The sequence below is a fragment of the Cydia splendana genome, chromosome 2 (genome assembly GCF_910591565.1).
Source record: "Cydia splendana chromosome 2, ilCydSple1.2, whole genome shotgun sequence".
NCBI lineage: Eukaryota > Metazoa > Arthropoda > Insecta > Lepidoptera > Tortricidae > Cydia > Cydia splendana.
In genome coordinates, this window is record NC_085961.1 from 16049765 (window position 1) to 16065006 (window position 15242).

A 15242-nucleotide genomic window follows, 5' to 3' on the forward strand; every position below is an offset into this window, starting at 1 on the left:
GATGGATGGCCTCGGGAATAGGCATATCTACTAATGTAGATTCAGAGTAGATTTCAATTATAAAAAAAAATACGCCAGTTGGAAACATTTTCTGTAAAGTATTAATTACAATTTAACCTTCTTCTAACCTATACCCGTATCATAAATTAACTGCATTTTGCAGATGTTCGTATGGGTAAGAACCGAATGTATCAGCTTAAATAAAAACGGACAAAGTATATATAAAAATATATTATATGACGACTTAGACGGTATTCCGGTTAAAGATTGTTGTAGCAATCCTGTTGGAACAGTTAGAAGACAGGTTAAATTATAGTTTAAGAGAAACAAGCAGGTGACCAGGATAAGAGTAATAATGCATTCTGCGTAAGTAGCCGTGTAAATTGTGGAACACAGAGGCATGCCTAAACTGCCCAAATAAAACCTATAAATAGATGAGGATATACAATTCTTCAAAATCGTATATGACCCAGATTTCATATAATAAATCCCAATTCCAATCTATTTTAGAGCCGGAATACATGATTCTATAGAATAATAATCAGGGCAAAGCTCAATTACAAACCCAAGTACAACAGGTACGTAAATAGACGCTGGGCCTACATCATGTCATGTAGTACCTAAAGTCAATGCTGTAAAAACTGAAGTGGCGATGCGGGGAGCCTTACACGGTGAGGAAGCACTGCTTACTTAACTAAACTACGAAACTATACCCAAGGCAACCATGACTAAGGTACTAACAGAAAAAACTCTAGTGACCAGCAGTTAACCTAATGTCTTGTAAATAGACATACGACTTTTGTCGGTTAACAGTGTAGATGACGAAGTCCCTTTTTAACTACCTAGGTAGTAGGTACACCTACTCAGATGAAGATGAGTGATGTGTGTGATGTGATGACTAATTATAATTAAGTGTAATTAAAAAGGCACTTTACCGGAAAATATATTTCCTTATTTCTATTTCAGTCACATGCATAAACTTACAATAATTAAGGATGCCAAAACTCTTAGGTATGCGGTTGAGACAATACATACATTAGAAATTATACATTGTCTCAGAACCGATACATTAAATCAAAACAGAAACAAATAACTAAATACTGTGTGTAGGTACCTACACATTATAAAATAAAAACAATAAGTATTCGAATTAACCGTGATTTTGATCGCTCTCAATGACAGTTTGCCTGATGTTTAATTTGTTGAGGCTAACTAATTAAGTAAAACTAGTAGATTAAAGTTGTAGCTTGAACCACTTTATTGATCTACCCAAGAGTACACATTTATTGTACTAATTGAGCACTAAGACTCAAAAGACCAAAAGCCTAGGTCTTATCATTTAGAAACGTTAAACGTAACGATAAAATGGTAAAGTACCTAAACATTCGAACTGTACTCTGGTGTACTCAGTATTTCATGGGATCATGGTTAGAATAATGTAATTCCATTGGTTCGTTGGAAGATGTTTATTGAAGTTAAATGACATACTTACCAATGGCAGGATAGGAAGCAGACATACAAGGTGTATACCTATGTTTCAGGTTTATAAACTATGTTGCAAGTAATTGAAATAAACCGAAGAAAAAGTGTATAAGTACAAATAATAATATTTATGTGATAGTCTGACAGTAATTATTGTGGAAATAATAATACAATACTTACTGGTCACAATTCAATTGAAAAATCAGCTTTCAATTAGTAAGGTGTTACGTTATTTTCATAACATAAATTGTAATTATGATTCTTCGCATAAGTAAGTTGCTAGAAAATGAAAATGAAAAATTATTTATTTCCTTATTAAGCTTCTACAAATTGCCATCAGTGGTTGGGACTTCCTTTTAGGTGAGTGAACCTGTATCAGGGTGCCCCGCTCCTCCATAACTAAACAGTCTTGTTATTACTTATATTATAGGAAATGTTATACATATGAAAGTAACTTATTTTATTTATTAACTAATTATAACTAATATTGTACATTATTTATTTTCTATTTTTATTTTAAAGAATGTTTTAGGTATTTATGCTATTATTTACTATTTTAACCTAATTAAATACTATGTTTATGACGAGGATATACGAGTATAAATGAATGTGTGTGTGTGTGTGTGTGTGTGTGTGTGTGTGTGTGTGTGTGAGAGTATGCATGTGCGTGCGTGTGTGGATTAGCGTATGAGTTCTGCCGATATGTTATGTTTAATTAATAATTTACTCGGTACAGTAATGACTCTGTATCATCATAACTTAGTTGTTTCAGCCATTTAGTGAGTTCTATCTTACACTTATACAACAGTAGTGGATGGATATCAATTTGCTTGTTTACATTATTATATATGTATGCCGATTGCGCTTTATATTGCCTTTTGGCAAACATAGATTTACAGCTAGATAGGGGGGCAACATTGTTTTTGCGTCGTCGGGTTTCATTTGTAGGGTTAAACTCTAGGGTTTTGTGTAGCCTGAGTGTTGTACTCAAAACATACAGCTTCCTGATGGTTAATTGGTCACTGATTTGATATAGTTCTTTAGTAGGAAACCTGTATGGTTTTGAGTACATCACCTTGAGCAGGCAGCGTTGCCCTCTCTCCACCTCTAAAAATTTTGTTTTGGCAGCGCCACCCCAGACAGTAATACAGTAGCTCATGACAGGTTGTGCCAATGTAATATACAGTTGATTCAGTAGTTCCTTAGTTGTTATATATCTAAAAATCTTGAAAATCCAATTAAGTTTTCTTATTCTATTGTTTACATTTTCCAGTTGCATGTGCCATGAGAGGCGCTGGTCAAGTAGTACACCTAGATATTTTGTAAATTTCACTTTTTCTAGTTCCATGCATTCACAGGGGGAAGGATCATCTTGGTTACACATGTGTAGTTTTAGTTTTAAGTTAACATTAGGTTGCGAGCTGTCATATTTACTGAAACATATATAATTAGTTTTGCTGGCATTGAGCGTAAGGAGGTTATTTCTAAGCCATACAGCCACTCTGCGGAGGCCAAATTCTGCACTACTGAACACTGACTGCCAGGATTCTCCATCAAACACTATAGCTGTGTCATCAGCATAAGAGCCGATGTGCCCACGTTGTAGTTTGAGATTCGTCAAATCATTGATATAAATAAGAAACAACGTGGGCCCCAGAACGCTTCCCTGGGGGACACCATAAGTTATATCCATTTCGTTACTTATGAAGTCTCCTATTTTCACTCTTTGTGTACGCCCCTGCAAGTAGTCACTCAGCAATTGGAGAGGCAGACCTCTTATTCCTATTCGTTCCATTTTTTGTGTAAGAGTGGAGAGAGAGACCGTATCGAATGCCTTTTTTAGGTCTAAAAATATAGCGAGGCATTTCTTACCTTTATCAATTTTATCGGTAATTAGAGATGTTAAAGATAGTATAGCATCTTCAGTGGATCTGGATTGCCGAAAACCAAATTGGTTTTCGGAGAGTATGTTAAATTTGTTAAGGTATGATATAAGACGACTATTTATTAATTTTTCTATAACTTTAGAGATGGCAGTCAACACTGAAATTGGTCGATAATTGGTTACGTCATAGAATAATATTACATTCGATATTATATTTGCTGTGTTACTTTTTGAGCAATAAAATGTTTGAAATACCTAAATATTTGGATTAATTGATGTCAAGATTATATTATTCAAGTATTATAATTAAAGAACGATAATTAGATATGTATGCAATGCAATTAATAATAATAATGGTCAAATAGGCAGGTAAATCTTAGTAGGTACCTAACAAATTAATAATATATAAATATATTTATATAGATTATTGTCTGCTTAACCTATTCACAAGTAAAATCATACTTGACGTGGTACCTCTACAACGAAAGTAACATTCCTACTTTATTTGACCTTGGATTATCTACAAGTATTTTAAATTGCATTATATATATTAACATCATACAAGACAAGTAAAACTGAGTCAATCAGTTATTGCCAATAAGTAACTAATGTCCAAGACGCTTGGCAAGCTTACAATGTTATTGTACCTAAATCATGAAATAGGTATTAATTAGTAAAATATTATATTGTATGCTAATGGAAATACCTGGAAATGTGTAAGCATCAAAAGGAAAATGTAGTAATTAAGGCGTTTAAAGTAAATCTTTGAGTTATAAGCAATTGAATAAAAAACTCAAAACTGCAAATAGGAGAAGGAGAGGGACTGACACCTAAGAAGAAATTGTAAAAGTAAAATAATAGTTTTACAGATTTAAAGGCTTGCTAGTGTTGGAAAATATTTATTATTTCACTGTTGTAAAATGAATACATCCACACCTCGCCGAGTTTCTTACGCCGGTTCTTCTCGGGTCTGAGGTTAACCTTTCCGAACCGGTGGTAGTATACCTAGATTGGAAAAATAAATTAACCTAGCGAGTATAAGATAATACGATAAACTGAACTATTGTTGCATGATAAATATATAAAGTAAAATAAATAAATCGTTATAAAAAGGGAGAGATGTGACGATTACACAATAAACAGTACGACGCAACTACCCGCTAGCTTCACTCCGTGGAGAAGTGTCATGGCGAGTGGGTGGCTGGCGGAGTGCACAAGTGATAACAGTTGTTTCATTTGATCACCCAGTACACAACGGAGCCTGGACGTCACAGTACTCACCAGCATCCTTTGAAGTTGTGCGACGGACTGGTTGGCTACAGGCGTGCCGTTGATCTCCCTGATCTCGTCGCCGACGTGCAACGTGGCCTGTCGGTGGATCATGCCCCCGTGCATGATCCGAGCCACGATGCATCTTCCGTCGTCAGCTAGCTTCAGGGTTATGCCCTGCAGTCAAGTAAATACACTTTTATAACAACGTTTACCACTTACAACAAAATGTACTGTTTCTCAAACCACCACCAAAGTAACCAGAAAAATTTAGAAAACAAGTGCAATGCACTAATTTTTAATGCAATTCGTTCCGAGTATCTGCGCAACTTTAGTCTATCAATGTGGTTAGGAGCTAATAAGACAAGAACAAAAAGAAATTATTAACGGATATATTTACTATCAGGAATAGAAATGAATGAATGACCCACCCAAGACCCGTAATTCATCAATCATAACTTTGTCTTTATGGCAAGTTAACTAAACCTTATTAGAAACCAAGTCACGATTACCACAAAAGACGTAGTCATCATTACCCGCATCAAGATCTCTATTTCAGCTGTTCTTTCTAGAAAACAAAATGGACCTTTGATGTAGCTAACTATAACAGTGATGACACAAAACCCTACATTAGCAAAGGTCGCCAAGTAACTAATCAACGTACCGTGAATGTTACATTTTGTTAAAATTGGATATAAGTCTTATCTAACGATAGCATCTTGTTAGTTTTTAATAAGTATTCCTACTAATCCCTACTATAAACTTATTAGGTTTAGGTTTAGGTTTAAAGAACTTTATTTCTCATAAAGAATTACAAGATTCACTTACATGAGAAAATTTACATGTTAAAACTAAGACTAAGCATACAGTGTACACAAAAAGAAAACATGTTATTCATAGTGGGTAGAAATACATTACAAGATACTTATTACTAAACGCACGGAACATATTTTTACGTTGCTAACTGCACCACAACCAGCGATGTATGAGGCAGATAAGACGATGCGCTAGGATGGATGCGGCATACTCGAGTGTGCACATAAGCATAAGTTAAATGTGGACATTTTTTGTTTTGTTTTCCCTATTGTAATAAATATATAAACATACCTAGTTTGAATGTTTTTTTTTTTATTTTTTTTTTCTTTTTTAAAGTAAGTTTGAATTTAAATTAAGTATGTTTCAAAGTATATAGTATAGTAAAGGGGGTATGAATAGTTATATTATTTTGTTGTCGTTTTGTGTATATGTATATATTTAGGTTTTTGTTTGTGCAATAGGTATATTTATTTATTTATTATTTCAAGCTATATAATTATTATTTTGTTAGTAGTTACTAAATACACGGGGCGATTTTTTCAGTTATGTGGGATTTAAGCTGTTTTTTAAAACTGGCCATAGACTTAGCGTCTTTAATGTCTCTCGGTAAATTGTTGTATAACTTGACACCTTCAAAGTTAATACTTTTTTTCCCGTAGTTGGTTCTAGGGGGTCGCGAAACTAGATGATCCGCATTCCGTAGTTGGATTTTTTGGATTTGGTCTTTTTTTTTGAAGTTAATATTCGTGTGGATATCCTTATTCAGTATTTTACGCACCAGTATACATGTATTGTAGATATATGCTTGTGTTATGCTAAATATTTTAGTATTTTTATAAAGTGTCTCGGAAGGAGTTAGGTAATTATAATTAAATAAAACTTTAATTAATTTATTTTGTGCTGTTTGTATTTTTTTTAAATGTATTTTGGCCGTAGCCCCCCATATCTCTATAAGATAATCGATGTGCGGCTTAATTAGCGTGTTATATATTAAATATCTTACTTTGTGAGGTAGACACCGTGCTACAGCACGGAGAGCCCCAGTTAATGATGATAATTTTGACTTAACTTTCTGAACATGTGGTTCCCACGTGAGCTTGCTATCCAGTATTAAGCCTAGATATTTTTCGGATGTCTTTTTTGTTATAGGTTTAGAATTTAATGTGGGATCTGCGTAGGCTTCTATCTTTTTGTTTTTCGCGGCGAAAATAATGTAATTTGTCTTATCTATATTAATAGTTAGTAGATTATGCAGAAACCAAGTGTTCAGTAGCTCTAGATCGTTTTGAACATCAGTTACAATTTCGGAAATGGAAGAGCCGTAGTAAAAAAGACTGGTATCATCAGCGTAGAGTGTTAAATCTCCTTTGAGGCCAATAGTCTGTATGTCATTTATATATATTAAAAATAAAAGTGGCCCCAAAATGGAACCTTGGGGGACGCCGTAGATAATAGGTTTGAGGCTACTTTGCTGATCATTTATTTTTACTATTTGGAAACGATTTGACAGATAAGATTTGAGAACTTCATGAGCTTTGCCAGTCACTCCTATACTAGTTAATTTATGCAGTAGTATTTGATGGCTCACCGTATCGAAGGCTTTCTTTAAATCAATAAAGACGCCTAATACGATTTTCTTTTGGTCAATATTATTTTTTATTCGTGTGACGAGGTCAATTGTAGCAGAAAGGGTATTTGATTTTTGCCTGAACCCATATTGTTTTGGAGATAGTGTTTGGTTTAAAGTTAGGAATTTATTAAGACGATTGTAAATTACTTTTTCATAGACTTTTGATAGAACTGGGAGCACAGAAATTGGTCGATAGTTACCTGGATTCAATTTACTTCCGGACTTATAAATTGGTGTAACTTTAGCAATTTTAAGACTCTCAGGGAATGTACCCTGATCGAAACATTTATTTATGCAATTTGTAAGTTCATCAATAATTAGTAATTTTATAGATTTTATTGATTTAGTTGTTATTCCGTCAATGCCAGAGCTACAGTTTAATTTTAGATTTTTAATTATTTTATCTACTTCATCCGGAGTAACCGGATCAAATATGCGAAGTTCATTGACATTTGTGATTTGAGGACACTCATGGGTGTGGTACATTACAGGTATTTTATTTGCTAAGTCTGATCCTATCGTAGAGAAGTATAGATTAAAATGGTCACATATTTCTGCGCTATCAGTAACAGTTTTTGAATTGATTTCAAGTCTCGTAGGTGATGTTGCGTCTTTGACTTTATTAATGGAGAGGCTATTTATTAAATTCCACATCTTCGCGGGTTTCTTTGCACATGCATTAAAAGTGTTAAGATAGTACGTAGTTTTTGATTTTTGTATGATTTCTTTTACGGACCTTTTCTTCTTTTTTAGATCTTCATCTATGTTATTGAGAGATGGGTTGGATTTTTTCAACTGCCACAGCTTATTTCGTTTTTGTATTGCATCTATGACATCTTTGTTTATCCATTCTTGTCGAGGTTGGTTTAAATACTTGTATTTTTTAGTTTTACACTTTGATAAACAAATTGAAATATTTTTTTCCAGATTTTCATACGTCACCTCTACATTATCCTCGCGTAAAGACTTGTAAGTCGCATATAATTTGTTGTAGTCTACTGCATCATATTGTATTTTTCTTGCAGGACGTGGCTGGTATTTTTTCACCTCTAAGAAAATCTGCTTATGATCAGCCATGGCTGAATCTATGATAGCTAGATGGAAGTCATTTTGTTTAAGGCTTGAACATACATGGTCCAATATGGTCCTCGTTGTGTGTGTCTCCTGTGTGCAAAAATCATGGTCAATCTTATTCAGAATTTGAATATCGTTTTCTTTAAGAACTTGCTTATAACTGTGAGTCGTTGAGCTAGATTTCAATAGGTCATAATTGAAGTCTCCAAAGATTAGGACTCTCTTTCTTGTCTGGAGTTGGAGCGCATATTCATCCAGAAAATCATTTGAATTGGTTCGTTCAGGTTTGTATACAATTCCGACATCCAAAGAATACTTGTTTATGTGCACCCAAAGAAAGTGGTTATCATTAACACAACGCTCTTCTATAAGATGATGGGTCAGAGATTCGTGGACGAAGATGGATACGCCGCCGCCTCTTGAATTGGTTCTGAAATTATAGTAGTGACAATAACCGGGCATCTGAAGTCTGCGTCCTTCATCCTCATCCTTTATCCACGTTTCGGACAATGCGATGATATGAATAACACATTGAAAGGATTGAAGAATGCATTTCAACTCGTCAAATTTTCCTGGTTTGACTATGCTGCGTACGTTAGCATAAAAACATTTGATTGATCTGTTGGTGGTGTTAATTTCTGAATATGTATGGGCAATTTGATATGAGATATTACCGTCATTGAACGGGTTCAAGATTTGATTACCGTCGCTGCGGAGTTTTTTGGCTGTGACTTAGTTATTTTAGGTACCCCTTTTTCGTACTTAATAAGTAAGTTGCTCTCTCCATTTTCAGTTCGCTGTTGTAGTTCCTGCTGCAGTTTTTTTAGGACTTCTCGCTGGTAAGGGGTCTGGTCCGAGTAGATTTTTATAGTATTTAGCTTCACATTATTTTTGTTACGGAGTAGTTGTTTTGCTACATTTTCTGATGCGAAACAAACTTTTATGACTCTATTTTTACTAGGCTGATATTTACCTAGTCTGAATATTTGTTGAGGGTCCGGGCAGTCGTTAAGAACCATTCTAGTAATTTTCAATACCTCTTGTGTGTCGTGTTCTAGTCGTTCTGCGGCGTTCTCAGCAGTAGATTCTATTATGCCAGCTATAACGATATTTTTATTTCGTATGTTTCGTTCTTGACATTCATTAATTAGTTTATCGTAAGATTCGTAGGTTATTGGCGTTTGGTTAGTACATGCAGGTGAGGATGACTTTAGTAAGTTGATATCAGTTTCCAGGAGCTTAATTCTCTCCTCTGTGGCTTGTGTTGAGGCAACTAGGCGTTGCACATCTGTCCGCAGCTTGTCTTGCTCTGTACTTATAGTAGCCATATTATTGCTTATGGTGTTTACCTGGCTTTTTATATCGGTAATATCCTTACAGAGCTTACTTATATTTTCTGATTGTTTGCTACTGGTTGTCCTCATAAATATCATCATTTCTGCAACTTCTTTTCTAAGATCAGATAGCTCGTTTACGATCTCATCATTATCAGTATGCAGCTTACGTTTATTTCGAAACGTAATTTGAGGGCTATCATAGTCCGTAGATAAGGCACTTAAGTTCGGTTGAGAACCGCCGGCTCCATCGTTGATGCCGCCTCCATTCGGCGAGCGAGCGAGTAGGTCACCGTACATTGTACATCCGTGGCGCTGTTTACCTGTTTGAGCGCAGTGGTGCAGGCGCACAGTCGAAAGGATGTATGTATACAACACTCGTTAGACAAATTTGAATGCACTGTACACTACTGTTATAGTTGAGATTTGTATGTCTTGCGTAAATGATTTTTAATATAACTTTGGAACACGTCTACACTGTACGCTTGCGCAGCGCACACTCTTAACATTATAAATGCGAAAGTAACTATGTCTGTCTGTTACCCTTTCACGCTTTATCACTAAACCAGTTCAGTTTGAGTCCCAGAAAAGGACATAGGATAGGAGGGTTTTGATCCCGAAAATAATTTATTTACGGAGTGGAAAGGAGATTGAAATATACCTACTATGGAAATAGTATTCTAGAAAAAAACCTACATTCACTGTCGTAAATAGCTATTAGGGTTCATGCATGTGTTAAATTAGTCTTTACGTTTAGGTTGCTATTTTTACTTTTGTATATCATGTTTTACTTTGTGCTCGTATATTATGTTAAATGAATTGCGTGGAATGTTTTATATCTAGTTATAAGTCTAGGATTCATGCTCCTTTCATACGTGCTTAATATTGTATCTATTTATAAGTCTAGGATTCGTGCTCCTTTCATACATGCTTATAATTAATGAGATTGGCAGAAATAAATAAAACTTACTCTGCATATAATATCCACTGGTTCAGAGATACATACCGCCCGGCCATTCCTATATAAACCCGAGCCGTTTGTAGCTTATTCAGAGAACTCAGAGAGCTTAACTCTATCACTTGCCTGAACACTCTCCAGTAATTAAAATCATACATATGTGTTTTTATTTCACACAACACATATACCGGTAAATGGAGGTATAGCGGACTTCGAGACAGCACAGCGGCCAGCGCGTTCCAGCGGCGAGTTTCTACGCTTCACCCAACGAACCCCTTCACTAAAAGTTACAGTCTACACTCCACAGTTTGGTCCTTCTGAAGCCGAATGAAGATAGAAAAACGTACGCGCTGAGTTTCAAGCGACATAGCTTAACTCAGACATCAAGATAGAAAAACGTACGCGCTGAGTTTCAAGCGACATTGCTTAACTCAGACAGCAAGAAAGAAACAAGTACGCGCTGAGTTTTAAGCGAACGTTGCTTGACTCAGACGGCAAGACAGAATAAAGGACGCGCTGAGCCTAGAAGTTCGCTTCGGTTTAGACCCAACCCCAATACCTTTCCGTACCCCATTTACCGGCTTGCCGGTCGGACCGTGCAGCGTCGTAGGTCGTCCTCCGCTCACGTGTCCTGGCAACTTTCGTTGCATGTGTCACATGGTTGATACCCACACACTGCTATCGAACGTTCTAGGCATTGCACTTTGCCATTGCGGGAGATTCAGTGCCACGAGGGATCCACGCTTAGGGCACTGACGTTGCGCTCGGTAACGTCAGACACAGGCGTAGGCAGATATAGTTAGGGACCCGCCGCGTGTGTAAAGTGAAGTGGTTCCAGCCAGAATGATGTCCGAAAAGGAAGCAAGGAGCCTTCGCCCACGCACCAAGGGCCCGCCTGCGCCCGCACCGAACATGGACACCCCTACCCCCTCGTCTGGTAAAACTACGTCCAACGAGACCCATACGTGGAGCAAGGGCACCAGTGGCAACCGGAATACTACCGGTGGAAACGAGTCGGTACACTCGGAAACGTTAAATGACACGGTAGTAAATCGTAGTAGGTCAGGTACGCTAGTGAATAAAGACGCCGATGCGCCGCCGTCGCCGTCGCGGGCGCCGTCTAATCGCGATTCACATAGGAGTCGCAAATCGGTTAGGGAACGCGATAATCAATTGGCCGTGCTAATGGCCGAGCTCGAGGTGCATAAAGCCCGTCTAGTCGTTGCTAAGACAGAGTCCGACACTGCAAATTTACGGCTGCAGGTTGCGCAACTGAAGGCGCAGTCTGTCGGCAGCAGTGACGCGACCGTCGAAGAACGTACTAGAAGTTGGGTAGAACGACAAGCGAGGTTACAGCACGAGATCGCACAGGAAAACGTTAAAATCCCGCCGCCGAAACAGACCGCGCCACCGCCGCCGCGGGCAGGCGTCGATCGGACTAGCAAACCAACCCCGCGCACTTTAGAGGTACCGCACGGTACCTACGCGCCAATGTACCATAAACCGCCGGAATTACCTGCATTCGGCGGAGATATCACCGAGTGGATATCATTTAGGGCAGAGTTCGAAGATACGTCGCCCATGTTTAGTGCCGTCAATAACGTCAGTCGGATTAGGCGCGCACTTAAGGGCGAAGCTCGGACGGCCGTAAAATCAATAATGTACACAGTTCAGGATCCGTACGAGATAATGGAAGCGCTGGAACGGCAGTTCGGCGACCCTGAGGAGATTGTTCTTACGGAAATTCATAACGTTAAACGCATGCCGCGTTTATCCGAAGACAATTCTAATATAACCTCATTCGCCGCGCATGTAGCGAATGCCGTCGCCACCATTAGATCCTTGCGTCAAGATAAATACTTGCACGCGCCTGAGGTCGTGAATAAAATCGTCGATAAATTGAATCTGATAGTGCGCTATGAATGGGCCAAATACAGGCAGTCTAACGTAGAATCACCCGGGTTAGTAGCAATTTCCGAGTTTCTTAACGAAATTAGCACTGCGGCCAAGCGCATAAACCGACATAAGCCGTCCAACAGATCACGGAATGCAGTGAACGCGGTTTCCTCTGCGCGCGAACCCAGAAGATCGAGCCAAGCTCTCTCTAGGTCTCGCGACTCCGCGTTCTACCGTGATACGTATGATAGATCGCGAAATGAACGAAATGCGGTTTCCTCTGTGCGCGAGCCCAGTCGATTGAGCCACGCTCTCGCTGGGTCCCGCGTCCCTTCGCGACTATAGTTCGGATTCGGAGTCAGATTCCCGCGAGTCATACACACGTGATACGGGAAATAGATCGCGTACTAATAAATCGACCGTAGCTCAAGTAAAGCACCGCGATGGCAATTTAAAGAAAAAGCCAGCGTCAACCGGAGCTAAGCCCAAGCGACAGATAGCGTCTGTCTCTGTCTCGCGCGAAGCGTGCGCCATATGTAACAACGGCAAAGAACACGAAGTTAGGGAGTGTTCGAAATTTCTAGCCGCGACTGTATCTGAGCGCTGGGACTTGGCAAAGGGAGCTAAATTGTGCTTTAGATGTCTAGGCGCGAATCACCGTAAATTTTTTGGATGTAAATATGTCGCGTGTGGCATGAATCAGTGCGAAGCCGGACATAATAAACTATTACACGGTTTAAGCGCGGCCGGGTCCGCGAACGGTAATAGTGCGCCGGCAGCACGCAAAGCAGTACTCAATGTTAAACTGCCGCAGACGTATCTCAAAATCATGCCAGTAGAGGTGTCGGGACCGTTAGGTACCGTCCAAACCCTCGCGCTACTCGATGAAGGCGCGGCAATGACGTTGATGTTACATGAAACTGCGGATAGAATCGCACCTCGTGTGCGCGGTGAAACATTAGAGATAGAAGGCATAGGCGGTGTCCCAACTAACATTAGGCGCTAAATTTAAGGGTTACAAGAGATTTATATAAGCGCCTTTTTACTCTTTAGGTGTTGTTAGTACTCTAAAAATAGGAGTTATAGCCGGCTATAACCCCGTTTTAACCCCGGATTGAGCACAAATTTTATCACCGTAAGATTTATAACAGTGCTACAGTAGGGTTAGGGGATAAAAAAAGAGACATAAGAGCGGTATAGTGGAGCTACAATAGTGTTAATTAATTCTTTAGGAGCTATATGGGTTGCATATAGGTGACTACAAACTGTTGTAGTAGAAGAGCGCTAAAGTAGTGCTGTAATAGCGTTGATTAACAACTTAGGATTTAAAAGGGTGCCAAATAAGCGACTACTAACTGTTTGAGTAGTAGTGTAGAGCTATATAGATGATACTTTCAGCTTTAGATGGTATATTAGCATTTAAAGTCAATATTTGTAACACTCAAGAAGGTAATTGCACATTTTTTCCTTAGCCCTGACTGCTTTGGTTGCAGATGTTTCCATTTTGTATTATTATTTGTAAGCTTGCACTGTGACAGCTTGAAGTGAAATGTAATGGCGGATAAATAAAAGCAAATAATTATTTTAGTTCACCGATGCCGGTGTTATCTGCGGATTTATGATGGCGAAATTAATTACACTGTCAATAACTATATGTATTACTAACAAAATTTTAAAGGGCCTCTGATCCTTTGCATATTTATCTGAATATAATATTTTTTAAATTGTGGTCCACCGTATTTAATTTTCGCAAAATTACACAATATACGTGAAGTCCGGTTTTAAATACAACAATACTAACATTATGTCTATATTGAGTAAAATTATCAATTTTTATTAAGTATTTACGTTCTAATTAACAGTTTTTGTTTTGCTTATTGATTCATCGGTCATATTAACATGGCGCTATAGGCTTAGGTTGTAAGTAAGACTCTAATAACACTATAAGATGTACTAAGGTATTGAATAACGCCCGTCTGCGACTACATGATCTATAAAAGTGACTCATAACTTCTCTTTTCGACTGTAAGTGAGACAAGAGAGTTAAGAAGCGATTGCGAGTAACGGAGCTATAAAAGAGTTTTTATCGCCTGTTTAGAACCTTAAGTGAAAATTGCAGCTGCTTATTACTCATATAGATGTTAAGGTGGTAGAATTCACTTTGAGCTATAACACTAGCTGCTTAAGATCCATTATAGCGGCCAAAACGGCTACTGTGGATCTTAAAGCTATACATGGACTTCTTAAAGACCTTGATGTCACCAGAGCCTGTAAGCTTAGAGTATATAGCTATTCTCCAGCCGTTATATGTCTTTAGGTGATAAAATAAGTGCTAAGTGTCGCCTAATTGTTTGTTGGGGTAGTACGGGACCCAGATTCGTATGCGTTACGAGTCGCAATACGGGGTTTTTGTAGCCGACATATGGAAATGATGGAGACTTACACGGTTTGCGATATAGGTTTAGGAGCGCAGGGCGTGCCGCGAGACTTGGTAGATAAATGCGATCATTTATCTAAAATCGCGGACGAATTAAGTTACCCCCCCGCAGTACCTACTATCGTGATAGGCCAAGATAACTGGCATCTCATCATTAGTCGGCAAATTATAGACGGTCCGCCGAACCTCCCAGTCGCGAGTTTAACCAGGCTAGGATGGGTTTTGCATGGACCAGACCGTACGCGTCGCGCCGCGGTACAATTTGTTGGGCACGCAAGGCCTAATACCGCGGATGACGAGGCCTTACAATTGATGAAACGACATTTTGACATAGAGTCATTAGGCGTTTCGCAAAAATTACCTCGGGCCGACCCCGACCAACGTGCGCTAGATTTGTTAGAAGCCACCTGCGAAAAGATACCGGGGGAGCAAAGGTATCGCTCGGGCTTACTTTGGCGGTC

The 15242-nt window shown here is 38.5% G+C and overlaps 1 protein-coding gene across 3 annotated transcripts in view; it reads right to left on the minus strand.

Annotated features, from left to right (window-relative positions):
- Positions 1 to 15242, minus strand: part of LOC134804898 (peripheral plasma membrane protein CASK) — a 316704-nt gene that overhangs the window by 18853 nt on the left and 282609 nt on the right. For all 3 annotated transcript variants that reach the window (XM_063778215.1, XM_063778224.1, XM_063778232.1), the window contains exon 12: positions 4649 to 4813. In XM_063778215.1, coding sequence (XP_063634285.1) covers positions 4649 to 4813 — 165 coding nt within the window. The remainder of the gene's footprint in view (positions 1 to 4648; positions 4814 to 15242) is intronic.